At 47.5% G+C, this 26,169-nt stretch overlaps 2 protein-coding genes across 5 annotated transcripts in view; both read right to left on the bottom strand.

Moving 5' to 3' along the window:
• LOC149358237 (solute carrier organic anion transporter family member 74D-like) overlaps window positions 1-10,075 on the bottom strand; it is a 30,539-nt gene extending 20,464 nt beyond the window's left edge. For 2 of the 3 annotated variants that reach the window (XM_089570291.1, XM_089570293.1), the window contains exons 1-3: window positions 9,706-10,075; window positions 1,490-1,701; window positions 122-374 (exon numbers count right to left, since the gene is read on the bottom strand). In XM_089570291.1, coding sequence (XP_089426417.1) covers window positions 122-374; window positions 1,490-1,701; window positions 9,706-9,775 — 535 coding nt within the window. In that variant the 5' untranslated portion in view covers window positions 9,776-10,075. Of the gene's footprint in view, window positions 1-121; window positions 375-1,489; window positions 1,702-8,518; window positions 8,772-9,705 lie in introns of those variants that run through there. The other variant, XM_089570292.1, reaches the window with a different exon arrangement.
• Window positions 10,076-17,673: 7,598 nt separating this feature from the next.
• Window positions 17,674-26,169, bottom strand: part of LOC149358236 (solute carrier organic anion transporter family member 74D-like) — a 62,168-nt gene continuing 53,672 nt past the window's right edge. For both annotated transcript variants that reach the window (XM_089570290.1, XM_089570289.1), the window contains 7 exons: window positions 24,805-25,056; window positions 23,303-23,467; window positions 22,646-22,847; window positions 21,750-21,897; window positions 21,382-21,557; window positions 20,490-20,554; window positions 17,674-19,932 (listed from right to left, as the gene is read on the bottom strand). In XM_089570290.1, coding sequence (XP_089426416.1) covers window positions 19,592-19,932; window positions 20,490-20,554; window positions 21,382-21,557; window positions 21,750-21,897; window positions 22,646-22,847; window positions 23,303-23,467; window positions 24,805-25,056 — 1,349 coding nt within the window. In that variant the 3' untranslated portion in view covers window positions 17,674-19,591. The remainder of the gene's footprint in view (window positions 19,933-20,489; window positions 20,555-21,381; window positions 21,558-21,749; window positions 21,898-22,645; window positions 22,848-23,302; window positions 23,468-24,804; window positions 25,057-26,169) is intronic.

The raw sequence follows: 26,169 nt of genomic DNA, 5'->3' as shown, positions 1-26,169 counted from the left end.
ATTAGTTTACCACTCGATTATTAGCTTGAAGACGATACTGTCCAGTTCAAGGTCATTGAACTAAATCTGTCTGTTTCGTTCTCTGAGAAAGCACCCAAGCACAGGTGACAGGGCAGCTTACTAAGTATGTGCAGTCCCGGCCCGTACACCATGTATGGCACGATGCTGATTAAGCAGCTGACAGCCACAAGGAGCGCGCCGATGGCCAGGATCTTTGGCCTGCTGATGCGGTTCGCGTAGTAGCCGGCCAGCAGGTTGGTGATGATGGGGCTCAGGTTGTCCGCGATCAGGATGATGCCCGTCGTCTGACTGGACATGGCGAACCGCCGCTCGATTGTCGACAGCGTGCCCACGAAGTAAGTCTTGTATGCGCCCTGCGAGAGGTAGCAGCCGCCGCCATTGTCAGGCACAGGTAAGAGATCCGTGCTCCAAGTGGGAGCGCGTATATTGTTGTTTCAAACAAGTACTTCCAGGAGGGAAGGAGGAGCGATAAGATAATGGTTGGTTTGGTTTATGGGGTTTAACTTCCCAAAGCGACTCTGGCTATGGGGGATGTCATAGTGGCTCCGGGTAATTTTGAACACCTGGAGTTCTTTGACGTTCGCTGACACCACACAATACACGGGCCTCTAACGTTTCACCTCCATCGAAATGTAACCGCCGCGGCCGGGATCCGACCTGCATCTTTTGGGTCAGCAGCTTAGTATACCATAACCATTGAGCCGCCGCAGCGGCAATATACAAAGTTAGAGATGATAATTTCGTGCTGGGAATTATGGAAGTACTCATTGCTTCAGTTCTCTTTTGAAGAAGCTGCGACGAAAAGGACGGGCTTTACAATTTGCTTATGACGAAATTGTTGAGAGAAGTTGGAAATGAAAGCTATGGAAGTTGAGAACAAAACTGTTTGTTATTGGATACGTTGCTCTGAAAGGGAAGAAAACTTGACATTAAACTAGACATCTTCTTGCGTTTTCGCGATATTGCCGAGACATGATGCAATGTGCGCTTTCTTTTTGCTATGGGGCATGGGCTGTGAAAACTGGCCGTCCTCTCAACGCTTTCTCGGAATTTTATCCTAGCCACATTATTTTTTGATTAAGTAGAACGACAGTGACGGCTTCGCAGGTTCGCTGAAAGAATGTACCAGGTTGTTTCAGAGAAACCCGCCAACCGGTTTCGATCCCTGCCGCGGCGGTCACATTTTGATCCAGGCTAAATAAACGCTGTAGAAGCCCATGTATGTCAGTGCACGTTACAGAGCCCCAGGTGGTCGAAATCATCCGGAGCCCTCCACTACTGCGTCCCTAAGCCTGAGTCGCTTTGAGGTGTTAAACCCCATAAACCACAAACCAATCTTTCTCCCAGGTTGATATTTCGGTGAGGTTTCGGGCAGCAATATTAGGATGATACCATAGCAGAAACACTACTCTGAGATTTATACAAAGTTCACTTGACCACACCTGAAATGGTGTGCTTGTGTGTGTACCTGGAGGATGCCCATGAGGCTGTAGACAATTAAGAACATCCTAGGATTGGCAAATCGCTGCAGGAACGGCGGGTAGCAGCTTCCCAGTCCGCACATGTAGTCGCGTTCCTCCGCGCTTCCGCTGTTTGCCACGGCGTCTGGTTTCGTCTTCGCGTCGGCGCGCTCCTGTTGCCCGCTTGCCTGCTCGACGGTCCATACCGGTTGCTGGGTGCCTGCAGGAAGGCGACAAGCAAGAAGTAAAGGCCCGTTCACACTTGCCCAAAAATCCGGCGAGCGAAGCGGATTCGCTCGCCGCAAAAACAAGGACCTGTTCTCACTTGTTCACGCGCGAGCGAGGCGGATCCGCCGTGCCGCTGCTGTTTCTCGCCTTTCCACACCGCTTCGCTGATAGCGGCATACACAGATATAGTGACAAAAGAGCATAAATTTACGCTGTCTACGTACCATAAGCGTATGCATGCTTACGTACGTTAAACGCAGGCGCATTCTCACTTTTAGTTCAGCGTATGCTAGCACAGACGCCAAAATAGACTTTATCTATAGTGGCGCCATCTGGTTGTCAGGGCGGGAACCATTACTGTCAGAAAACCGACTCTGCTGTTAAGCCTAGAAGCGGCAGAATCGTCACTCTGAATAAAAAAAATAAAGCAAGTTTACCACTTATACGTCATCGTAGAGGCGAGATAAGACGAAGCGAAAGACCTGTGTCGAATTTCTGGCCAGTGAACGCACTGAAAAAGGCAGCAACAACGAGAATTCAATCCGAAGCGACGGGTCCGGCTTCGAAAAGCGCCGCCATGTTGGTCGCCGCGCGGCGGAAATGGGTCCAGCCCGATCGCCCTCGCCGCGCCGCTTTCCGCGTCGCTCGGCGTCAAAAGCGGCCGAATCCGCTTCGCTCGCCGGATTTTTTGGCAAGTGTGAACGGGCCTTAAAGCATGTTATTGGCGACACTTTTGCAGGCGTTCGAGAGCTTTGAAAAATCAATCAATCAATCAATCAATCAATCAATCAATCAATCAATCAATCAATCAATCAATCAATCAATCAATCAATCAATCAATCAATCAATCAATCAATCAATCAATCAATCAATCAATCAAACATTCAATCAGCTTTTTTTTCGTTAGGTAACGGTGGGGCAGACACAAAAGGCCGCTTTAAATGGGAGACTGACGCGGCGACTGCCCGTATACGTGTGTCAAGAAAGTCAGTCACATCGAAAAGACTTCGAGGGCCTTATTTGCAGCGATTGGTATCATTTAGGTTTGATTTGGTTGTGACGTCAATCGTAACGTAGGCAACAAGAGATGGGCAAGCAAATGACCAATCACAGTCACGGCCTGTTCGCTGACGGCGCTGCCGCTGCAAGAGTCCGACCGAGTCGCACGGTCCATACTCACAGGCAAGGGCAAAAACAAAAATAGAAGGATACAGCAGCAGTAGGAACGAAATACTGACAGGTGGTGAGAGAGGAACAAAAAAAAAAAAGGAGAGGAAAGAGATGAACGGGTATGGATGTATCCCTTTTAAGGTTAGCCTGGCTCCCCTTTATCCACGCGAGGGGCGCATCCTCCTCGCCGACAAAAGCTGGTCCGAGTTCGTCACCTTGCCACTCTTCGTGCACCACACCTACGATTCCCCCCCCCCCCCCCCCCCGCCCCCAATCCCCAATACACACACCGGTACCTTCTCGGAGGGAAAGAGACTTTAATGAATACAGGAGAAGTCTGCCTGGTTGTTAGCCTAGCATGCTAGTGCACCAACGTTACTAGTAACACCTCGCTCGCTTTGTGCTTTGCATTAAGCGGCCGTGCTAGTAATATGGCGCGTGCCGCCTGTAAGGTAGAGATGGAGTAGGGGTACAGTAACTCTAAGTAGGGGCGCCACTAAAAGCCCTCTAGCGGCCTCCATTGGAACCATCGACGCGCTACTCAAGCCGCCGCTTCCCGTTTCCTGCAAGCACGGCCTAGGTACGCGCGTATGAGTTTCTGCCCGTGCCGTACAATTAATTTCAGGAAAGAAGCGACGAAGACGGTGACGCGCTTGGTAGTTCACGTTAACTGCTAATGATGAAAGGTTATTTGTGTTAGGATGAAGCAACCTCCATGCACTTTACCGATACGTTGCACTTTTACAACGTATCGCATCAAATAAACAAGACGTATTTCTGTGAGCTGTAACCCATTACTCTGGCATGCATTGAGGGAAAGCAGTTCTCAAGAGAAGCTTTTTCTTTTTGAAATTTTTATATTGATTCCAAACAGAAACCAATGAAGCAATATATTTTCACAATCAACACTTTGAATGACGGCTTAAAAAAAAATTTGGCAATTTTGGTATACTTTTCGGGAATTGATTTGGCAATTAAACGGTGAATGCGGAACTTTAGTGTCCCCCTTCTTTTTTTTTTTTTTTTCTAAAACCACACTTACATCGAGATGCGGGCGACTGGTTGTATTTGCAAACGGTGCCCCTGTTTTCCACCCTGCGAACCATAAATGAGGCGATCACGCATGAAAACTGAACACGACGCAAAATATGCTTTTCTCATCGAAGAGCCGCGATCCGCCGCGGATGCTGTCCATGAGTGCAGGCGCTGTAGGGTCGCGGGACTGGGTCCCTTGGAAGTTCTAAACGTTATCAAACAGCCACCTGCCCAACAATATGCTGCTTTACATGATTAAAGGCTCACGTGAACGTTGATTCACGACTAATCAGTACTTCACAAAACACAAGCCATCAAATCACAAGCTCATTAAGAAAGCTTCGCGGGTTTGTCGACAGGCGGCACAGACGTCGACATGCTCAGGGAATTCTCGCCAGTGGCAACCGCGCAATTGCCTCGATGAAGACAAGCCTTGACAACACGTTGGACAAGGAGTCTGAAGCTCCCCCCCCCCCCCCCCCCCCCCCGCCCCAATCTGTGCTGTCATTAATTCTATTTTTCATGCCCACAGTCCACCGTGATTGCGCAACAGCAGGTTAACAAAGACGCCGGACGTCTGCCCTTTCTGTCGTTTGAAGCCGGCAATCCATTGAATTTATGCCGCAAAATGCTGTCGGCTTTTCTCTATCGCATGCAGTCAAACAGTAAAGAAAACATGAGCGCATTACGAAAAGCGGCCAGAAACAAGCGGGGAGTACGCACGAAGTCAGCAGTCACTGAACGCTAGGAAAGCTTTGGCGAATGCTCTTGTATTAAATGGTGTCGTTTATCAATCGTTTTCCTGTCTAGTTGGTATTTCATTGCTTGTTCTAGCAGCGCACAGAGAAGCACAAAGACGAGGCTATGTGCGTCTTCGCTTCTATCTGTCCTTGGCTTTGTGTGCTGCCATGGCCAACAGTGTTCATCACATTCGTTAATTTAGGGCTGCCCTAAATAAATGTAAAATAAAGGCCCCGGCATGCACCGCATACACACAACAGTCGTAAACGAAACATAAAAGAATCCGTCCAGTTGTGCAAAGCTGGTCCTTTTGCACCCTTAAGCGAAAATAAAAGAATGTGTGAAGGTTGCTCCGTATAGCAGCTAAACCACATGCGGAGGTGCGGGCTCGGGCAGACTTTCCTGTCCCCTGATCTATCCTGGGAAAAGATGGTATGATGGGATGGGGGAACGGGATTTGAGATATCAGCGTGGGGTGTCTGCACTTGGAAGTGCGGGGGGGGGGGGGAATGATTCTGATGTTGTCGACCTCCTTCTCAGGCCGCCGTAGAGGGCGAGTACTCGCTGTTTGCCACTAGTGCGGCCCTCGGCTTCCAAGCGTACTTCCGTACCCCAAAGAACGTTTGCCGGGATCTCCAACCCTTAGAGCCAGGCTAACCTACTGGGGCAACGACCAAGATCCCCTCCCCCGAGCCAGGTTCCGCCGCTCCGACCGTCCGACAGTACTAAGAGGACAGAGTAGCGGTGCCACCCGTTTGGTGCTTGGTCTCTTGCTTCTGCAAGCAGCGGGAACCCTTTAACGGTATTCGACACGTCGCACCATCGGTGTTCGCCCTTGACATAGTATGTGAGACGTCTACCTCCAGCTTCCAACTGCTTTACGTCTCATTTCATGTCCGCAGTTCGCACCTCACGCTACCACAAGGTCTTTCTGCGTGCGCCCTCCCTCAATAGGGTTAGGTGTTCTGCGTTTCGTCAAGTCTACTAAATTTAACTAGGCATAGACCGCCGGGCTTTCCCAAGTTTCGGGACTGGCTGGCTTCCTGAGTGGGCTACTAAGTCTGTCTCTTTTCCACGCCTTCATAACAAAGGGCGACTACCCCAAAACCTAGGCTTGGTTCGCCCAGCCGCATGCCACCGAGGGGCATCGACCTCTTCTGAATCGGAAACCAACGCTTTTGCGGCTGGGCGGCGCGCTCTTCATACTGAGAGAAAGGCCGTCCGCCTTTGGTAGTTTTGATTTTTTTGAATTTTTGCCGCTTTTTTAAGCCGGATTCCACGTGCTCGGTTCGTAGCCTTCCGTTACACACGGGTGACGGGCTACGTGGGCTGCGACACGCTCATAACGTCGAGTAAAGGATGCTGCCACCTCTCCTGGGTATTGTTAAAATCGGCGCACACGGAGACATGAATCATCATGCAGCAAATGTGCTTCGAGGACTAGCGGCGGCGGTAGCAGCGGTGACTTCGGCGGCGTCAGGTGTCCGAGTCTGCCCTCGGATCGCCGGACGCACTGATGCTGTGAAATGTCAAGCTGTTGACGTTACTTGAAAGGCGTCTGCGACATTGACAGAGGTCCTGCGTTTCGGACCTCAGGCGGGAGAGAACAAGGCCACTCATTCACCTGCTGGGAAACGGCGTGCAATTCCTTTCCCACAGAGGCACCGAACTTGCCACAGTGCTGAAGTCGACACTACAGCCTCCGATGACGTATCTTTTCCCCTGCCCACAGGCTGGGAAACGGCGTTGCATTCTTTTCCAAAGAGGCACCGGTCTTGCCGCAATGGTGAATTCGACACGACAGAGTTAGAGGACTGGCTTTTCTCCTTTCCATCGACCGAGCGGCGAAAGGACATCAGCACCGCTCCATGCCATGGGCGGCACCACCAGTGTCTTCAACTGCTCACCTGATTGGACATAATTCTCCGAACTGTATTCCCCAGTCAGGGATCTGGGGAATGTGAAGCGTATTTAACGAGATGTTTTGTACCGAGACACTCTTTTTTGGACTGTAAATATGTAAAAATAAACATACTGTACCGTTTCCTCCATAACGGAGTTTGACACCGTCCTTCGGAGACAGGACCTGCGGGGCTGAACGAGTCAGACAACCCAAGGGCCCCTCCGTCTCAAACAGTATTCGCAACCCCTATAGAATGGGTCTCGGCGATCTCACTTCGACCGCTGGTGTTGCATAAGGACAAAGCCTCGCAGCCGAAACTGCGTTGGCGCGAACCTGCTGGGGCCGGGAAGGGGGGGGGGGGGGGGGGGGGGGGTCTCGAGCAGGCCGCAGTGTCGGTTTTCCCCTCCATGTCTTCATCACAATGAGAAATTAGTAGCGTAAACTTTTTTCTTTTTCAGATGGAAAATAGTTCGACAGAAAGTACGACAAAAGACAGCCACATTACGACGAGACCGAACCCACGTCCTTCGCATGTTGCGTACGGTGCTCTACCAACCCAGGTTCGGTGGTGGCTGTCTAAGCTTTACACTTCGAGTGCATTCGAAATAATTGGGCTACGCTACAACCATAGCGGCGGACGTTATTTCTGATATTTTTTCTTCTTAGCAGGGACTGCAGCTGTGACTGCAGCTGTGACTTGTACAGGTGCTTGTGCCTACGCATACAGGGTCTGTTCTGAAAGAAGTAGGACTAGTTTTTTCCTGGGCGAACGGGCGGACGAGAGGTGGTCTCCGCGTGCAGGATCGTTGAAGGGGGATATTGGGAATGCTGGGGAAAATCGGCAGTCGGCTCTCGGCCGTTGAAGAGAGGAGGTCGCTTGTAATGTGAACCCCTGTCGAAACGTCTCGTCACGCAGAATCGTCGAGCGTTTACTGGATCAGCGATACGCGATCAAATTTTGAGTAAATCTTCGTAAAACGGGCAAAGAGACTCACAACATGATTAAGGAGGCCTACGCTGACGCTTCCATGGGTATATCAGGGGTTTTTTGAGTGTCACAAGCTTTTCCGAGAAGGTAAGGAAAGAGTGGAGGAAGACGACCGCTCCAGACGCCCTTCGACCAGCAAGACTGACGAAAATGTGTAGCGAGTGAAACATTTACTTAACAGTGATCGTAGAATGAGTATCAGAATGATTGCTGATGACTTGAGCATTCCTCAAACCCAAATTTTTGAGATCGTGACAGAAAACTTATCCATGAGGAAAGCGTGCCCGAAGTTGGTGCCGGGAGTGTTGTCAGAGGAGGAAAAGGCCAACCGGTAGGATCTTCTTCGTCATGTGAATGAGGACCCCGATTTTTTGCCCAGAACAAAGCGGCAACGCTGCCTCAACTCCCCCCCCCCCCAGGCTCGACTTGGCCCCGCCAGACTTTTTTCTATTCCCAAGAATAAAATCGACGTTCGAGGGGAAACATCACGGATCGGTAGAGGGGGTTCAACAGGCCGTGACGAGGGAGCTAAACAGCATTCCGGTCCAGGCGTTCCTGGAGGCGTACGAAAACTGTATAACTCATTGGCAGCAGCGTGTAGGTACGGAAGGGCTTGAAATATTGTAATCGTTTGTACTATTCTCTTGAATAAATTTTGTTTTAAAAAATGAGTCCTACTACTTTCAGAACAGACCATGTAAGTGCAATTCTTTGTAAACGTTAGTTTAAAGCATTTTTGAGGACGCACTAGGAATGTCCTTATCAGAACTACACGCCGCTTGTCGAGTGGTCTGTGGGCTCAGCCATTTGCGCGCTAGGTCGTCGGCTACTATGTGCTACGCACGCGAATAGGCTGCCTCAGTTGCCGTAATGTTTCAAGAAATTTTAAATGAAAGATGGCAACAAAAAAGGATTGCCAGGAGGTTTTGAAAAAAAAAAAAAAACTAGGAATGAATATAGTCTATAACGTACATTTGCAGTCACCCGTCCTCCCGTTTCCCTCGGTCCGTGTCGGTTCCTTCTCCATGGTGGTAGCGGAGCACCTTCCGCGGTGGCTCAGGGGTGAGGGCGTTCGGCTACTTAACCGGAGCAGCTGGGTTCGAATCCTGCCCCGGTGGCCGTGTTTAGATAGAGGCAAAACGCAAAAGGCACCCGTTTGCTGTGCGATATCAGTGCACGTTAATGACCACCAGTTTGTAGAAATTAATCCGAAGCCTTTCACTACGGCACCTCTTTCACTCTTCTTTCATTCCTACATCATGCCATGTACGAGCACATATAGCAGCGTTGCTTCTGTTCTGGTCGCGCCATCTCTCCGTAGACTCCTCACCTAACAAAACTCCACAGCTCGCGCCACCTACCCAACAGCAACCAAACCCCAATCCTAAATAAACCTCAGTTCCTGTTCTGTTCACAGCTGGTCTTCTCCATGTAGTCAGTCTGATACAACTCGCTCAGAAAGAAAGATCAAGCCTCCTGCGCATTATCCAAACTCAAGCAGTGACTGCACATAACCCGGATATCTCCGTGTGCAAACTTCTTAATTTTCGTTCAAAGAGGTCGTGTCACTTGTGCGTCCGTCGGCAGCACGGAGGTAGGAGAACTTTTTTTTCTGGTCGCGCCATCTCTCGGTAGACCCCGCGACCTAGCAAGGCTCCGCAGCTAGCGCCATCTACGCAACGGCAACCAAACTCTTATCCTCAATAACTCAGTTCCTTTTCTGTTAAAAACTGGGCTGGTCTGTGCCGGCAATCTCTGCCCACAACGACCAAACGCAACACCCTTCCTTCCTTCCTTCCTTCCTTCCTTCCTTCCTTCCTTCCTTCCTTCCTTCCTTCCTTCCTTCCTTCCTTCCTTCCTTCCTTCCTTCCTTCCTTCCTTCCTTCCTTCCTTCCTTCACGGCGCGGTCGAGGTGTCCCCAGAGAAGTGCGATAGTTCATTTCGTTTCCTTAATAACCACTTGGAAGCGCAGTGAATTTCTTGCTAAGGATGATTACAAAACCAACCTGAGATTAGCCTTATGACTACACAAGGAAGTCATACATTTTTTTCAAGTATTCGCTAAGGGTGATTACAAAACCAACCTGAGGTTAGCCTCATGAAGGAAGTCATACATTTTTCTCAAGTATTCGCAGTTCAAGCAAAATTGAAAATCTTACATGTGTGGGGATCAAACTCTGGACCGCCATGATGTCTAGCAGATCGCGGTGCGAGGTCGGACTGATCCATTAGTCGAAGCAGGAACGATGTTAGTTCAGCGTACTGAGAGTATCCTCAATGGCTGCACTGCAGCCGTGCGTTCAAACGGCTGCAGTTCCTCGCTGCGAGTAAACACATGTGGCGCACGCCTTGTACACTCCGAGTTCAGTGGCAATTGATGTGCAGCATTCTGCTAGAGGTCGTCAAGAAATATAAAATGTCGCGTCGGAGCACACGGAAACGATGGGTTCTGAAATATGCATGTCGAGAGGAAATCAGACGAGCTATATAACAAGGAGAAAAGAAGGAGGGGATGACAAGCTGTCATGTTGGCATCTCTTGCCGGATTAAACGAACCCTCTGCTTGCTCGCCGATGTGTGCGCATGTGACCTTTTCAGAACAAAACGCATTGTTTGGCGTGCATGGTGATAATTCTTCGAAGCTCGTCTGGCGGCCAAACGAGAAGCCGTGCTCCGGGGTTCGTGCTTCGAGAAACACGGGACCGAAGGCGTTTTCCTGCGTAAGCGAAAGGCTTGAGAGAATGCGTTTAGGCAGGGATAGTAACTTTCCTTGGGTCAGAAACGCCTTACTAGGAGTGAGTATACAGCTGCCCCGGCATGCTTAACGTTACGTCGACGTCGTGATACTCTAGGATGCTAGGAGAAGGTAAGTGACGCCAACCAAGTAAAATACAGGAAAAACACGACGTTTCGGGACCGGCTCGGCCCCTTCTTCACGGTGTGACTACGGGCGAGCGCAGCTTGGCTTTTTAAGCCCCTGCGCTCGCGCTCGCCCGTAGTCACACCGTGAAGAAGGGGCCGAGCCGGTCCCGAAACGTCGTGTTTTTCCTGTATTTTACTTGGTTGGCGTCACTTACCTTCTCCTAGCATTAAATTTCCCAACCAGACAGACTTCTGTCGAATGTTTTCTTTTTAGTCTACTCTAGGATAGCTGTGATTGTTGATTTCAAATTATTCGCAAAGAAATTTTCGTAATTGTAACGAACTTTGAATTCTCTGGTCTGAAGTATCATGTAACGAGAAAAAAAGAACACGCTGGTACGGCTTTATATATAACTAGCGTCACGAGGCTCTTTCATGTTCGATATTGACGGCTTTGTTTTGCAGGCATGATGAGGAACAGTTAGAAACGGCAGAATTCATCATGTCGTTTAGCACACTAAAACTCGTAAAGATACCAGAGGCTGATTTTGTTGTTCTTTTTGTAAATTATGGCCACTCGAAAGCACTCGGTGTGTTAGCCTGAGTCGGGAACCCTTCGTACAAAGCTAAAACTCCGAGCACGAAGCCAACAATATCATTGCAGGCACTCACTCAAGAATATTCCTACTGTTCGGCAGTAAAAAACCACGATGTTGATGTTGTTGTGGGCTTCTTTTGAACTGGCACACACCGACGGCGGGGGATTTTGGCAAGGGGTTGTTACAGACCCGAACAAGAGATGCAGTAGCCGTGCTCGATTCGGTCGAACGGCACTGGATAGATGGTTGAGGAACCTGAAAAGGCTTGTAATAATATCGTTAGAGATCATGACGTATTTTGAATGCGAATTTGGAAAAATTTACACAATTTTAAAATAAACTCAGAGTGAGCAACGGAATCTCCTGGTAGTAATGGTATGAAAAAACTTGCACACTGGCTTCTGGGTATGTCCCTTTTACGTTCATTTTGCGTCATAATGGCTGTCAGTCAGAAAGGGGCTGTTGTCTCCACACCTCCAGAATTTGGGAAATTTCCTGCCCAGTAGCAAAGCCGCTAGTTTGTGTTATTTTGACGACGGCTACACAGTGCATACAGAATATGACGCGCAAAATGTGCTAGATGAAAAAACAAATAACGGGCTTGTTAATTTTCCGTGTATACATTAGTTGCTAATGCAGCATGAAATGATGGACGTATTCAATGGCGGCATTTGGTCCAGGAAGGTGGTTCCATTAATGAGAGGCTGGGGAGCGGAGGAGTAAGTGCATTTTCCTCTTATACTTAACTGACCATCTCTAACTATTGGGAGTAGCCATGGTGCGATGAGGTGTGCGAAGCCGAACAAAAGAGATCAGTACGAAGATAGAGCCAAGTAAGGAAGGAGCTATACTAAATAAGCAAAAGAGGTCGAATTTTCCACGAAAAGCCACTGAAGGTAGATGTTACGTGCGTTTTACTGATATGCCAGGGATGTACAGAGGACAAAACGCTTCTCTAGAACACGTTCTGGGCGTATTTTAGGATAAGCACGTGATATCTAGCGATAGCATTTGGTTAAATATGGTCTGGATGTAAGCATTTGCACTTAAACTCATTGGATTTCATCGTCATTTTTTGCCTTCCTGGTCATGGCGGCTTTGGGGATATTTCAGCCGTTGTAGGCATGTGTTTTGCCCTCTGTACGTACATTTCATGATGAGATATGCCTGAGTGATTAGTAAGGAGGCCAATTCAACAAGATGCCCGTATTTGAACAGTACGTGGTACAGTCATATGACCTCGCGTCGACGTCGTAGCAGGCGCTTTAGGCGTTAGTGTTTCGGGGCTCTCGCTCAATCTAAGAGCAACGCCTGGACACCAGACCTTGCGAAGCTATGTTCTCAGGCTTTGTGACGCGGAGGCGATCTAGTGAAACGGCTCCTCATGAACCCGCGCTTACGGCCAGTTGGTCAAGCTCCCTCGTCATACTGAGGGTGCAAGCGCGAACTGTATTAAAGGGAACACTTTATTAGCACACAGTTAGATTATTTGCCAAATGTGAGCGAGAAGCGCATTTTTTTTCTATGTAGTTTCCGTTAGAGGCATGATCCCGTTAATGTTCTTTAAATTTCGATGCATAATTAAAAATAAATTTGGTGTTTGAATGCTAAGTGTAAATTACCCTTACTCGGTTCAAGTACAACCGGCTATTTCGTTAACAGTAACACCCGAGTGTCAAACAAACAGCCGTTCTGCGCTCTATGGCAACAGGCTGAAAAAGGCACGCAATTTGCGTTCTTGTGCGTATTCCCTCCGGTTTCGCCGCTTCGCCGGCGTCGCTACGTCACAGGCCGCTATACAATCCCTTCTTTTCGACACTCAGCTGATACTGTTAAAGAAATAGCCGGGTGTACTTGTACACTCCTTCGCTTCTGCGATGGAACATGGCACCTGGGTACGGGACACAGGTCAACTCTGGCTGTCCTTTTAATCTGCATTGTCTAGGAATCCTTTCCTAAAACATAAAAAAACTATTGCAAATCAATGAAATGAAATGGAAATGAAAATACAAAAAAAAAGACAATGCGTCAAGAATGACATGTGCAGCCACCACCACAGTTAACACATCACCATGTCAAGGCGTTTTTCTTAGTTTCAGAAGTTTGTCATCACACTTGCGTTCAGCAAGCTCGTTCCTCCAAGTCCGTTTTAGCGATTTGTTACTCTGTTAAAGTTTTTATGCGAAGCATATTACTAGAGCTACACTACAGCCCGTCGAGCGCGGCGGTGGAGCTACCATTGACCTTTAGCGTGACCACGTGACACCACGTGACAACATGACGTCACAGCAGAGGAGAGATGGGCTGCCGGCTCGCGCAGTCGGCCGCGGCGGTGGAGGCTCCACATCAGAGGCGCGGCGGCTCACCACGTGACAACATGACGTCACAGCAGAGGAGAGATGGGCTACCGGCTCGCGCGGTCGGCCGCGACGGTGGAGGCTCCACATCAGAGGCGCTGCAGCTGACCACGTGACGCTACAGCAGCGGTATAAAGCTGAGCTTGCCTCGCTCTCCGGGCACTTACGAGGCGGCCAGGTGTTGGGATGCCGCCTAGAAGCAGGGCTGATTTGAACGAGTTGACGTTCATCCCGCTCTTCAACGGTCTCTGTGGCACGCCACAGAGACCGATGAAGAGCGGGATGAACGTCAACCAAGGAAAGCCATGTATTACCAATCCTAGCCTTCAATATGCTTCGCATCTGACTAGGCTTAACCTTAGCTAAGCCTCAGCCATTTTTTGTTTTCTTGGAGCCCCTCTAATGCCCAATGTTTATTTTAGTACAATTTGTAGGTCTTACAGTGTTAGGGCGTTCCAGTTCCCGTTTTGGTGCAGCTGTGAATCTGGTCCGAAAAGCCGACACTGAAGCCATTGTACACAGCACTCCATAGCAAACGCATGTAGCGCGTTGGATACAGATGCAGGGAGAAATTCTGAGCAACAAGTGACTTCACGCAGCTACGAAACACGCAAAACAAAAGAAAAGAAAAGAAAGAGAAGGGAAAAAGCAATTACTTCATGTTTCAGTATTTCGCGCATATGCAAGCTAGCGAGCCTCTTTATGCTGCTTTGTAGCGTCAGCAGCATTGTCCTGTCTAGTGTTCTGTGGAACAAAGCTTTGCACAGTCACGTTCCCAGCTTCTCGGCTTTCGGAAGTAAACACGTTTACGTCGACTCAATGCGAACCAAAGCCAGACTTTTGTTACCGCTGCTTTTGTGCGATTTTTGGAATGTAGAGCGAATACAGTAATAGATCTGCGTTGCTCACGTTTCCGGTTACGGTAATTCTGGCTTTCTGGCGACCCTCACAGTAAAGCACGCCTTCAACAGCTTTTAAGCGTCCTTTCCTGTCACTCTATGCAATGGATACGTTTGTTTTCGATCATACGTCTACGTACTGGATACCACCGAAGTGGTACCACGAACGACGAACCGCCTGTTCGTCACTCCGCGGAAGCGATCGGTGAGACGTTCCGCATCATAACAGACGAGCGTTTCGAGAAACAAGTGCTCATTTGTACTTGACATAGAATTGATGTAGGGCCTCATTATGGTTGTATTGTCGAGAACTGCGGTTTGAACTGCTCTAACGAACTCTTTCTGAGAACTGTTTCTTAAGCTAAACTTTCTGTTTCTGGCATATTATTGCTGACGTAGAGGATTTATCATATGAAGGCAAATGGCATTCCTCGCGCTAATAAACAGCCGCTGTGTAAAGATTGTAAAGATGATGCATGACCCGAAACACTTAGGCTAAAAGTCAGAGACGACTTTCGCAGACCATTAGACGCCGGTTTTGCCACGTATGGCGTCTTCAAGTAGCATATTTACTGATCGGCGATTAATGTTTTTTCTAAACAGCATAGAACACGAATAGCGTACCTTTCATACCGAACCGAATACTAATACTGCAGCTAACAACCGAAACGAATACGAATCGAATACGAATAGAACATTGATGGAACATAATTATAATAATTATATACGAATCGAATAGTTTTATGTTTCGCTACTTCTGCTGTTATTCCTACAAAACGAATACTTGCGTAGAAGAGCGAAATGATAGCAGTGGCGCTGATATACGGTGCTATAACTTTTGTAGTTACATCCACAGCTGTCAAAAGACGCAACACTGCTGTCCATCATGGGGTACGCAACACTAAGTGCATTAACCCAATGACCATTACATCATACGTATAGGGAAATATAACATTTCCTACTGATGACCCGAGCGGACGAACTGCAGTCCCTTCTCAGATTATGAGAAGGGTGGAAGATACGCATGAGTCATGACCTTTGATGTCGCGCATCAAGGCACGGTTTGCTATACCTGCCGAGGTGCTGCAGCGTCGCCCAATCGCGGAGGCCGCTTCACGAATGGAAGGCATCGTGGAGCTGGACTCTTTCGCATAAACCTGTCGCTGCAGCATGCTGTGCAGCAATATAATGAAGTGGATCCTGTTCTCGGAATAGTCGGTGAAGAAAACTACTGCGCGCGTTATTCAAACTTCCCGCCTTTACCCGAATACTATTCCAGAACTTCACAGCCTATTCTATTTGTTTCTAACAATTGTGAATCTGCAAAATTTAAATCGTTAAGCGAAGCAAATAGGATAATACTCGATTCGTTATTCGAAAATTTTGAATATTCGCAAATCCTTACGCGTATTCCTTGTTACTGTTGTACCATTCATTTCTGAAGCTGCATGATTGTCTTGCAGGGGATACACTAAAGTACGAGTTGTTATAACTTCAGGGTTTTATGTTGTTGCACATTCATGTTCATCCTCCTTTACCATGATCTCCTAATTAAGCCCCGTAGTTGTACATTATCCAGGTACTTGCCTGCCAGCATGCACCTGGCTGATACAAAACTATCTGATTGAACTGCATTCAATATGCAGGTACTGAAGAAGCTCTAATAGCTATATATAATGTTGTTGAATCACGGTCTCTTTATTCAAGCCCTCCGCGTGTTGCCAGATCACTTTGCAAGTTGCAACCAATGAAAATGGCTGCCACTACTCGTACCAGTATGAACTCATACTGTGTGGAGTATGTCTACGTCACATTCTTAAGAGCTTATTGCTATCACAGCTGCAAATAAAAAAGCGAAATTATCTGTGTCATCGTTGTTGTTTGTTCTATTACCCGAAAGAGTGGAAATCTATTGCTTGCTACACGTCACCTGACAGCTAGCGTTGTGCTTCCAGTCTTCACCGTCTCGTATGGACGTTTCTGCTGATATATAATGAAGTACGAAACAGATATAGATCGCATTAACCCGGTTTCCCGTAATTTATCGTTTTATACATCACTCGTGACGTACTACAGACTTTTTCTTAAACGATTTCAAATAATGTCTTCACGCGAAACAGAATAAATTGCAATTGCTACCCGTTCCTTTTGCAGTTTTCAGAAGGCGTAAATGTAGCTAGAGGCATTTGAAGCCACCAATCTCGGACTCCTAGCCAGCCTTGCGCCCTTCTCCCAATGCCTTCTCCACACTGGTGTGGCACCTCCATGCAGGCTCTTACAGCAACATGAATCTGTGCCAGAGCCGCATGCTGCTACTCTAGTGCACTGCACTCTGCATTGTTTTTCTACGCGCTGCATCCTGTGCCCACATCTTGCTGCAGTGATTTCGTTTGCTGTGAAGTTGTTGGTGCAGCTACTCTAGTGTGGCACCATGGTTGTTAAAAACTTATAGGCTGTTTTTTCTAAAATACCAGGCCGTGGTTTCTGAGAGCTCAGTGCTGCCTAGAGTGACTATGCCTGGGCACTGCCTTGGTTTGGGAGCGCAGCTTTCTGCACTGGGGAAAGTTCAGCGCAGTCGGAATTAACTAACGCGCACGGCAGGGGCGTGTTCAGCCACACAAGTGCAGCAATGCCACTAGTTGCTGTGAAGTGCCACGTGGCAAGCTTGTGGGGCCTGCTTCTCAAAGTCATCGGTATTCACGTACCAACCACTGCACATGTACGCACAGTCTGTACCAAAGGTAAAAAGACTAAGGGGATTGCTTCTAACTCATGTGCGGGGCCTGGTAGCATCCGTGGAAGCCCCAAATTTCAAAGGGGCGAGGATGAGAGTTCCTTTGAACTTAAAGAGATTTGGAACACTATTGATGCCTAATGAACCACACTGCAGGGCCCAGGAGCTAGCCCCTTCGGCTCTTTTTTGCGCATACTGTTCACATTGTGCACATTTGCTTTTCATTTGTTTGTGAATGCTAAGTGAACTCTTGGCATATCAAAGTCTGTGCGGAAGGACTGCTGGCAAGATGATTCACTTCCCCTTATTAGCAGTAAAGCTCCTTATAGTAGAAGGTTCCGCCCCTCGCTGTCTGAAACCGAAGAAAAGCTTCGGGACCAGCAAAAACTGTAGAAGTGCCATGGCACTAGTCGGTGCTGATGGTGTGAGCCATGGTGGTGTCACTGGTTGTGAATGTCATCACTGCTGTCAGAAGGAGCAGATGGTCTCTCATTTGGATTTATGAGCTCCGCGCAATGTGTGGGGATGTTATTAATCGACTACACGTAGTATGTTTGTTCACTCAATGCTGAGCCCCTCTGGGTCCCACACGGGCAAGTGGGCAAGATGTATAATTGGCAGCAGTCTTAGCGTTTTGGGGTACAGAATTTTTTAAAAAAGTAGCAACGAAAATATATAACAACTTGCAATTACGCATATTTATTTCCAGCAAAAGATACGTTCGTAAATAAAACGCTGGTATTTCCCGGACATTTCCGTTAATAACAAAGGCACAGTTTCATAGCACAATGGCAGAATATTTTCTGCCATTCTTACTTACCTAGATGTAAATAAAACTTTGTATTGGAAGACCGTGTCCGTTAAACCGGCCATTGGTGACACAGGACGATGAGCTTGGTGTGTCTTGTCCTTTTGAATAGTCCTCGATGTACACACCGCTTATCACTATCACAATCTTTGCACAACACTTCAGAATTGTTTGCAGTGTACGTCACCTCTTGCAGCTGGTCGCGCGAGCCGCTTAAAACCACTCCATTATGTAAGTGAAGCCTAAGGAAAAAGTGGGGCGCCGCTACTTTATTCGAAGTGGTGGAACTGTCAGGAGTCTGTGTGGAGGCTGCATGATCTGACAGTAAATGAAGAAGCATTACAGCTATGTCATATGCACAAACTTTGTGTTGCATTAGTGCACCTACACTTATTCTCTGGTATTTTGCCTGGTAGACATGTTTTGTTGCAAAGCAAGGAGTATATTAGGAGTATCAGATGCATATTCGCCTTTTTCGCCTTGTAAAGTTGCGAAATAATTTTGCTTTGAAAGTTGCGTTGACAATAAGTGTACGACATTAAGTCTTGCTTTTGATGTTTGCCGAACTGCTCGCCGTACTTTTGCAATATCAGTGCAATGTTTTCATTTTTTCTGGCGCACAGAAGGGAACTTGCTGGGTGTAAAATCTGTCCTCGATGGGGAGAGCCTGCAGTTAGCCTGTTCATATGAACTTAACCAAGAACTTGTCCATGAATGAAACTGTGTTGTCCCAGATGAGTTCCCGTGTCCACTGTCTGGCATTGGGTCTTTACTGCGGCATGTGCCTTTTCCCTATTCCAGCTGGTCTGAGTCTCGCACTTTAGAAGTTAGCTTTGCATAGCAGACATTTCGCGTTGACTGCAACGTGCTTTCAAAAGATGCTGTCCTGGTTTTGGTGAAATATCACTGTGGCACCTCGTGTCCGAGTGCAACAGCACTATTTTGTGCCTGTAGCAAATTACTGGCATGAAGAGCAGGTGACGATCTTTGCTTGGACAGCCTCCAGCACTGGTGCTTGGTCAGAAATTTTTGTACACCATATGTCGATAATGTTCTCTTGAGGACGCTTTGTATGCCGAGTGGCTGCTCTCTTCTCAGCAGATATTTGAGTAGTCAATGACTGTTCATCTTATTTACATCAGGAGCTGCTTGGTTTTTGTCCTACTGAAGGCATTTTTGAAGTCCAGAAGATGTTCCAACTAATCACTTGCTTTGTAAATTGCACAGCTTCCTTCTGCCTGGCAGATCTATTTGCCAAACGTGTTGACTTTAGCACAAAGCGTTTGGTATGTGTGAAGAATTTGCACTTATTTTTTGCCGCTACATAGATTCTTGAAACGGCAGATGCCTGAACCAATCACACCCTGTTGGTGGTGCCGTGCCTTGATAACCCGCATCTGGGTGCCCATGATGACAAAAGCAGCATATCAACGCGAAAAGCCTCATTCAAGGATATATTCAATGTCCCCGTAGTTCGCAGAGGACTTCGGGCACTCTAATAAGCCACTGCTTTATCTGGTTTCCCTTTCGTTATCGAAAAACCCACATCAGTGTTCTGTCTCTCCCTGAACCCATCCTGGCATTTAAAGGCAGGTTGCATCTGGCAACCTGCCTGTCAGCGTAGAGCACATCCAGACCTGGACGAAGACATCGCCGTTGGAATCCGTGGAAACTTTCCGTCCCGAGTGCATAGAGTCTTCACTTCCTTCTCAAACTTCGCGGTTGCAGCTCACTTTCTGTGTGTTGTCACTGAATTCGCCAGAGCATTGTTAAGCTGCCCTAGAATTCAAAATTTGGTGGCCTCTCGCTGCTCGTCGGCCTTTTGGATGCTTTCAACCGAGAGCGCCTCAGCAATGGTAGCCTTGCTCTCGTACTTGTCTTGATCATCGGTGCTGTCCTCAGCAAGGTCGTCCTCGTAGAAGCGCTTTATGCGCCCACTCAACAGGAACTGGCCGATGTAGCAGGCACCAGCTATGGCCAAGAAGATGACCGTGATGAGATGCAGCGAGTAGCGCAGCTTGTCTGCATCGTAAACCCAGCAGTTGCCACGCCGGCCACATTTCTCCTCCCAGACGATGCAGGAGTTGTCCAGGATGGCGCCATACACCAGAGGGTACGGGATGAAAGCTGCCAAAAGAAGGACAATGGTCAGTGTGAGAACAGCTTGAACGAACACCGCCAAAACATTGGGCGATCTGATAACTGATAGTTACCAAATGGATTAGACCTTCTTTCTTTGTACGAATTGTTCAAATGAAGTGACATAACGTAAAGCTGCACACTGTGAATTACAATAGCTCAATTTTGCAGTTTTACATTTCTTTTAAGCTTAAGTTAAGCCATTCATCCAATTCCTACTTTTCCGATTAGTGGTAGTGAAAAGTTAGGTGCTGTTTTCCTGGGATAATGTGAGAGTGCCTGAATGGCAACAGGAGGTCACTAGGAAATGTTTTTCTCCTTCAGTAAACTGGGATCTGGTTATGTTGACAACCATTCCAACTAAAGTGGTGCGGCGTGGGCAAGCTGGGAACGCTACGTATGAAGGACAGATCGAAGCATATGGTCTCACACCTACCCTTCCTATGGGTTGTGTTTGCTTCACGTTTATTTTTTTTTCCTTCAAGCGTACTATGTGCAATATTTGTTCATAAAACGCATGAAACCTACAAACTCTTGCTACTTACCAAGCATGTTCAGGAGAGAACCTGTGGTTCCCAGGGCCATGCTTTTATCAATGGGGTCCACGCACCTGCGAACAACAGTAGCTTGCATTAGCAACTGTCACCTCATACTCTGTTGAGTGTGTGCCAAAAGTATCAGCAGGTCCTGCAGGTAAAGTTGCTGCATCGACGAGGAGATCAGATTATACAACGAGAGGTTTCGTGCTGACTCTGAAACTAATCTTTAAAAAAAAAAAAAATGTCACAGGTTTTGCAACTATCTTGCAAACGTGCTTATTTACTATCTGCGTATTTATCTAGTCCGCCGCGATGGCTCAGCGGTTATGGTGCTCGGCTGCTGACCCGAAAGACGCGGGTTCGATCCCGGCCGCGGCGGTCGAATTTCGATGGAGGCGAAATTCTAGAGGCCCTTGTTCTGTGCGATCTCAGTGCACGTTAAAGAACTCCAGGTGGTAGAAATTTCCGGAGCCCTTCACTAAGGCGTCCCGATAGGCTGAGTCGCTTTGGGACGTTGAACCGCTTAAATCAAACCAAACCAGATTGTAATGGGCTGTGCGTGAACGATTTAACAAGGAAGATTTTCCGGTGGTGTCTGAAAAAGCTGATAATGCTAAGCGAGATGCCAATAGACGCGCTTATTATTACTTGTAATTTATTAGAAGTTGATTAGCCGAGAACTAATGTTAATGGTGATACCTTCGGAACAAAACTGAATTGCGCTCAGGTGCAGCGCTGAATAGCTGCAATGATTTTGAAGGAATCATGAAATAGAACACGCCCTTTAAACTGAAACACCGGGCACCATTGCCACCTAGTAATTATGCTATATCGGTCGCCTGCGTATTGCAGCTGCACAGTCCACAGCGCAGTTTCCTATGTGGCATATAACACGCACCTAAGGAAGATCAGCAGACCGCCTACGCGGCCCGTGGAGCCCAGGAACTGGCCAGCGATCACAATGCCCAGAAAAAGGCCCAGCTGCTGGCACGAGGATCCACACAGCCCCGAGGTCACGTAGGAGTCGTCCCCTCCTTGGTTTCCTTGAGCGACACAGCTGCAGTCTTTGTATATCTGCGAAAGACGCGGTAGCAACGGACCGTCGTGAGATCGTCGCCTCAGGTACACTGAAATGGAGTAATAAACGAGGTCATTGTTTCTGCAGTTCTTCCGGCCCTTTTCTAGCAGCCTTATGTTGTCCGAATTGGCTGGACAATGTTCCTTGATTTGGCTTGTTCAGTTCGGAAACAAGAAGGGTGCCTTTACCGTCATATTGGACGATGTCGTTCCCACGCCTTTGCAGCCGGCATGGCAAGGTGAGAAGTAGCTGATCATCCTATTGCTCGAACACACCGGCTCGTAGATCTGCGTGTTGCAGTTGCAATCCACGTTGCATGTGTCCAGCAGTGAACTCCTGCGGAGAGGTAGGGGGCCTTATCAGTATACATGCTATACGAGTGTGATCGACGCCCGACACCTAGCTTTCCTGACCGCCATAGCGTTTTGGATTACGAGGCAATTTATTAGTGGAAGTATTAAGAACAGCCTAGCCTGCTCTATGATATGTTAGCCGGGCGCACTTCTCACTGAACCATTTACGATCGAACTGTCAGTCTGTATAAGTCATCATTGCCTTGCCTTCAAATCGTATTTGAAAAAAAAAAAACTTAAAAAGACAGGCACGCATCCAAAGGGGGAAAGGGGGGCCATGGGAGCCCGGAGCCCCCGAAATCCAGCTCACCCGCCCCTTTCTCTCTCCCTCCCCCCCTCGTTCTCCTTTTCGATAAAAAAAGTCTTGGGTCGACCCTCCCGGAAAACATCTGTAGCTACGTGCCTGAGCAGGGATGTTTTGATCTGCTATAGGAATTTGAACAGCCCGAATGCAAACGGCCCACAAATGACAACCGTGTCGATCTGCATCAGTTTTTCGAGACGAAACAAAAAGAACAAACGTTATCTTGTCGAGACGTTCACTAGCAGCCTGAGGCTCCCCCTTTACCCTTGTTCACTTCTTTTCGTGATCTATACAGTCTAATCTTCCGGCTTCTCTCTACCGTGGATCAATTTTTCAAGGAAAGATAGACTTAAAAGGGTGCCTAAATCACTGCTAAAATGCTCTGTAGTTCAGTAACTTTCATTAAAGAAGGCGACGAATGACTCACGCGGAGACGTTTCCACCAGGAGTGACTCCCGCTATGACGGGGCTTTCACAGCCGATGAACATCATGACTACGAAGCCCGCCATCATGGCGAGCTCGACGAATGCTGAATAGCCGGCCACGATGCGCGGCCGTGGTCGGAACCGGTGCACCACGACACCGCCGGTGACGATGCCGATCAGGGTAGTCACCACTTTCGCCGCTCCTGGGGTGGAGGAATGGATTATAAAAATGGTCTATAGACAGTCTATAGACTTCTTGTAGACTCCATTGCCTTCCTATAGATATTTCTTTTTGTCCATTCACACTCTATAGACAAAAGTCTACTAAAAGTGTACGGCCATAAATCTATAGATTGTCTATGACTGTCTATAGCATTTGTATTGCCTATAGACTGTTCTCTAGGATTTGTTTACAGATAGTCTACAAACTTTACAGAAAGAAGTTTATGGACAGTGTGTAGACTGTCTAAAAAAATTTTGTAAGGGAGAGACGCACTGAAGGTACACTCCTTTATACTTTTATCTCTGAGGGGATTATGCCTGTAGCAATATATTTCCTAAAGAGGTTATTCACGTGACCTCGATAGAGTGAACAAACGACATATTCAAAGGTGAACTCTCACTTCCAGAGTCGTTGAGAGGAGCTTGCATCGCCTACCTGTGTAGTAGTTAGCCTTGGACGCCGACTGCCTGAACTGGAACTCGACGTACTTGCTGAACGAGGTGCCATAGCCGGCAGTGGCAAGCAGGACGAAGATCAGGCCAATTGAGTGGAACATGAAGATCGGGTTGCTTGCCAGCCGCTTTAGAATCACCATTATGTCTGCGTCGGAGAAACGGGCAGCCCGTAAGTGCGAAGAGCGTATTTTGCAGCGCGTCATTTGCCGTCATATGTTATTGCGATTAGCTTCAGCTAAATGGGAAGTGCGCATGCGCCGGAAGGTAGGTGGCCATGCGGGATTCGCACCTTAAATCAACGGACCGCTACGGCGCACAGTGTAATACTAACATTTTAAACAGTGTGGCATAGAAACATTGAAGTATTGCTGTATTACTTCATTAGAGCAAAAACTTTTTCGCCACTAATTCCAACACTGCAGCATCATTGCAGCAAAGAATGCAAAAGGGCTGCACATCATTGAGGTACTTGAAGAACACACCGTCGTCTCAGCGGATTTAATTTCGTGGTACATGGAGCAGGGTTAAAGGCCACACTAGGATGGCTAGCCGCACGCATAGGTCTAATCGACTTATTTTCACTGGCACCGGCCTGTACCTCTGAAGCTGAGTACTGTAGTAGAAAATGGTACCAAGGATGTTATGGCAGTACATCCCATTAAACCTTATCTGTAAGCGAACTGTTCTCCTTCTGTGAGATACTCAGTGATTATACCAGCTACTGTAAAAACCTTGAAAGACAATGGTAACATAAGCATGCGTAGCTCATTTTTCGCGGTCTGCGTAAATCGAAAACTAAGTTGTTTCTTGAAGACACTCGTCTATGTTATATGAAACGGGAACACAAGTTCCATTTACTTTAAGATAACCAATACAAACGGAAGTATCTGAACAGCATCAAGCCTCACCAAATGGCAGTTTTCTTGGCAGGTGAAATCTGTTCCAAATCCCCGGTATGCGCGCGAATGACATGCGGTATTGGTTTTCATTTCCTCTGGTTGGCGTACCGTTGTTTGTGCACGCTATTCTGATCTTAGGTCTTGCTGCGCGCATAGCCTCTTGCTGCTACTAGGAGTCTCTTTCTTCACGTTGCTATATACTATACCTGCACTTCTTCTCTGAGCACGAAAGTCACTCCATCACGGCGTTCCTTTTTCACACTTTCTTACGTATTCGTTGTTTCTTGAGTGAAATGCGACAGAAAGTATGAGAAAAGAACGCTTTGATAGAGTAACATGATGTATAGAGCTCAGTGTCAACAGGATGGGGCATATTGGCTAAATAAAGCGTTCTATCAAGTATTTTCTTTCAAGCTGAGGATATCATGAAGTAGAACCGTACTCGGGAACGGCCTCCTGTCCTTTTTACATAAATTTTCCACTCTCTCAAACTTCCCTGGGACGAGAAGCATGGTACAAAGTTGCCTTCTTTTTTTCTGTATGTGCCTAAGCATCATGTGCACAAAGCCTTTGTTGCATATACCTTTCACCATGGCGATGCTGAATCCATGCTTTCCCGACCCTTCGGGTCCGTCCTCGCCCTTGGTGCCTTTCTGGGCCTTGAGTGCGGAGAGCTTCTGCAGCCGGTTCACCTTGTAGTTCTTGCCGGCGGGCAGAATGCGCGGGAACAGCATCATGGGCAGGGCAACGATGCTGAGCCCGATGCCGAAAAGGATGTAGCCCATCCACCAGGCACCCACCCAGCGTGGGTCCCTCGGCGTGATGCCCGGGTCGTCTGAGGAGAGAAATCGGCACGTGTGTGAACTCACTCTCGTAAGTTTATGCAACTTAATTTTGGCATGGAAAAACATGGAAAAACTTTTTTTTTTCGCAAGTATTGCTTTCCACAAATTTATGGCTGACTGCAGGTGGACGTACCGTCTGTTGCAAAAGTTTACACTACATTCGAACGGCGAGATGGACTGTAAACTTTTGCTAAAGACCGTAAGTACAGGACACTTAGTTTCTGGACTAAATTCATATTTTCCATCCCGAGCAGATTCCATCAAAATTGAGTTCAATCTAAATTTATGCCCGGAAACGCACCTTCAAGAAATTGCGTATTGTCAGAGTAAGAGGTAGAAAGCACCCAACGTGAACTATAGTGATTATCTCTAAACTATCCGAGAGCGGTGCGTTGTAATTTATTTGCAAAAGAAGACAGTTACAGCCCAGGCGCAGAAATTTTGTGCCCGGGTTTGGCCGTGTGCATTCGGCAGCAGAAGTTTATGGGATGCGTGAGTGCAGAAAACAAAAATTATTTCCGTGAACTTACTCAAGCCAGTCGCCTGAAACGTTTTCAAGCATGAGAGGACGTGCACGCTGGTACTGCGGCAGTTAAGTCGCGAGAGAGCGCTAGAATAAATTTCTCCGGGCGCCCGCATTCAGAAAAATTTTTCTGCCTGGTGTCCGCGACGAAATAATGAAACAAATGAAAAAAAAATAAAAGATTAATAAAGAGAAATTGATTGTCATTCCCATTACATCGCTAATCCAACAAAAAGCGACACATCGTCTCTCTGTGTGAAGCTGTACGGTCACATATTTGTTTCTTGACGAGGACATGTAGATCGAATATATTTAAAACGTTTATTTAATACTTGCTCAGTGCCTTTGTTTTGTATGTAACCCAAATTTTTGCGCGAAACTCCGTTTGTTTGCCAGAGAAATCATTTGCAGCAGCCCAGAATTTTCTGAATAGAATTCTGCATAGTGAGACCTGCTGCAACAATTGAACTTTCAGAGTATAGATTCGCAGCTCTGTACCAGACTGGCAGAGACATTTGATTACATCTCAAATAATTTACTACGAAGCGTAGTGTTCAGCGTGAACGAAATATGTGCACGC

The sequence above is a fragment of the Amblyomma mixtum genome, chromosome 2 (genome assembly GCF_055824585.1).
Source record: "Amblyomma mixtum isolate Tamu chromosome 2, ASM5582458v1, whole genome shotgun sequence".
NCBI lineage: Eukaryota > Metazoa > Arthropoda > Arachnida > Ixodida > Ixodidae > Amblyomma > Amblyomma mixtum.
Note: the sequence above shows the minus strand (reverse complement) of the source record. Positions and strands in the feature narration are given on the sequence as shown.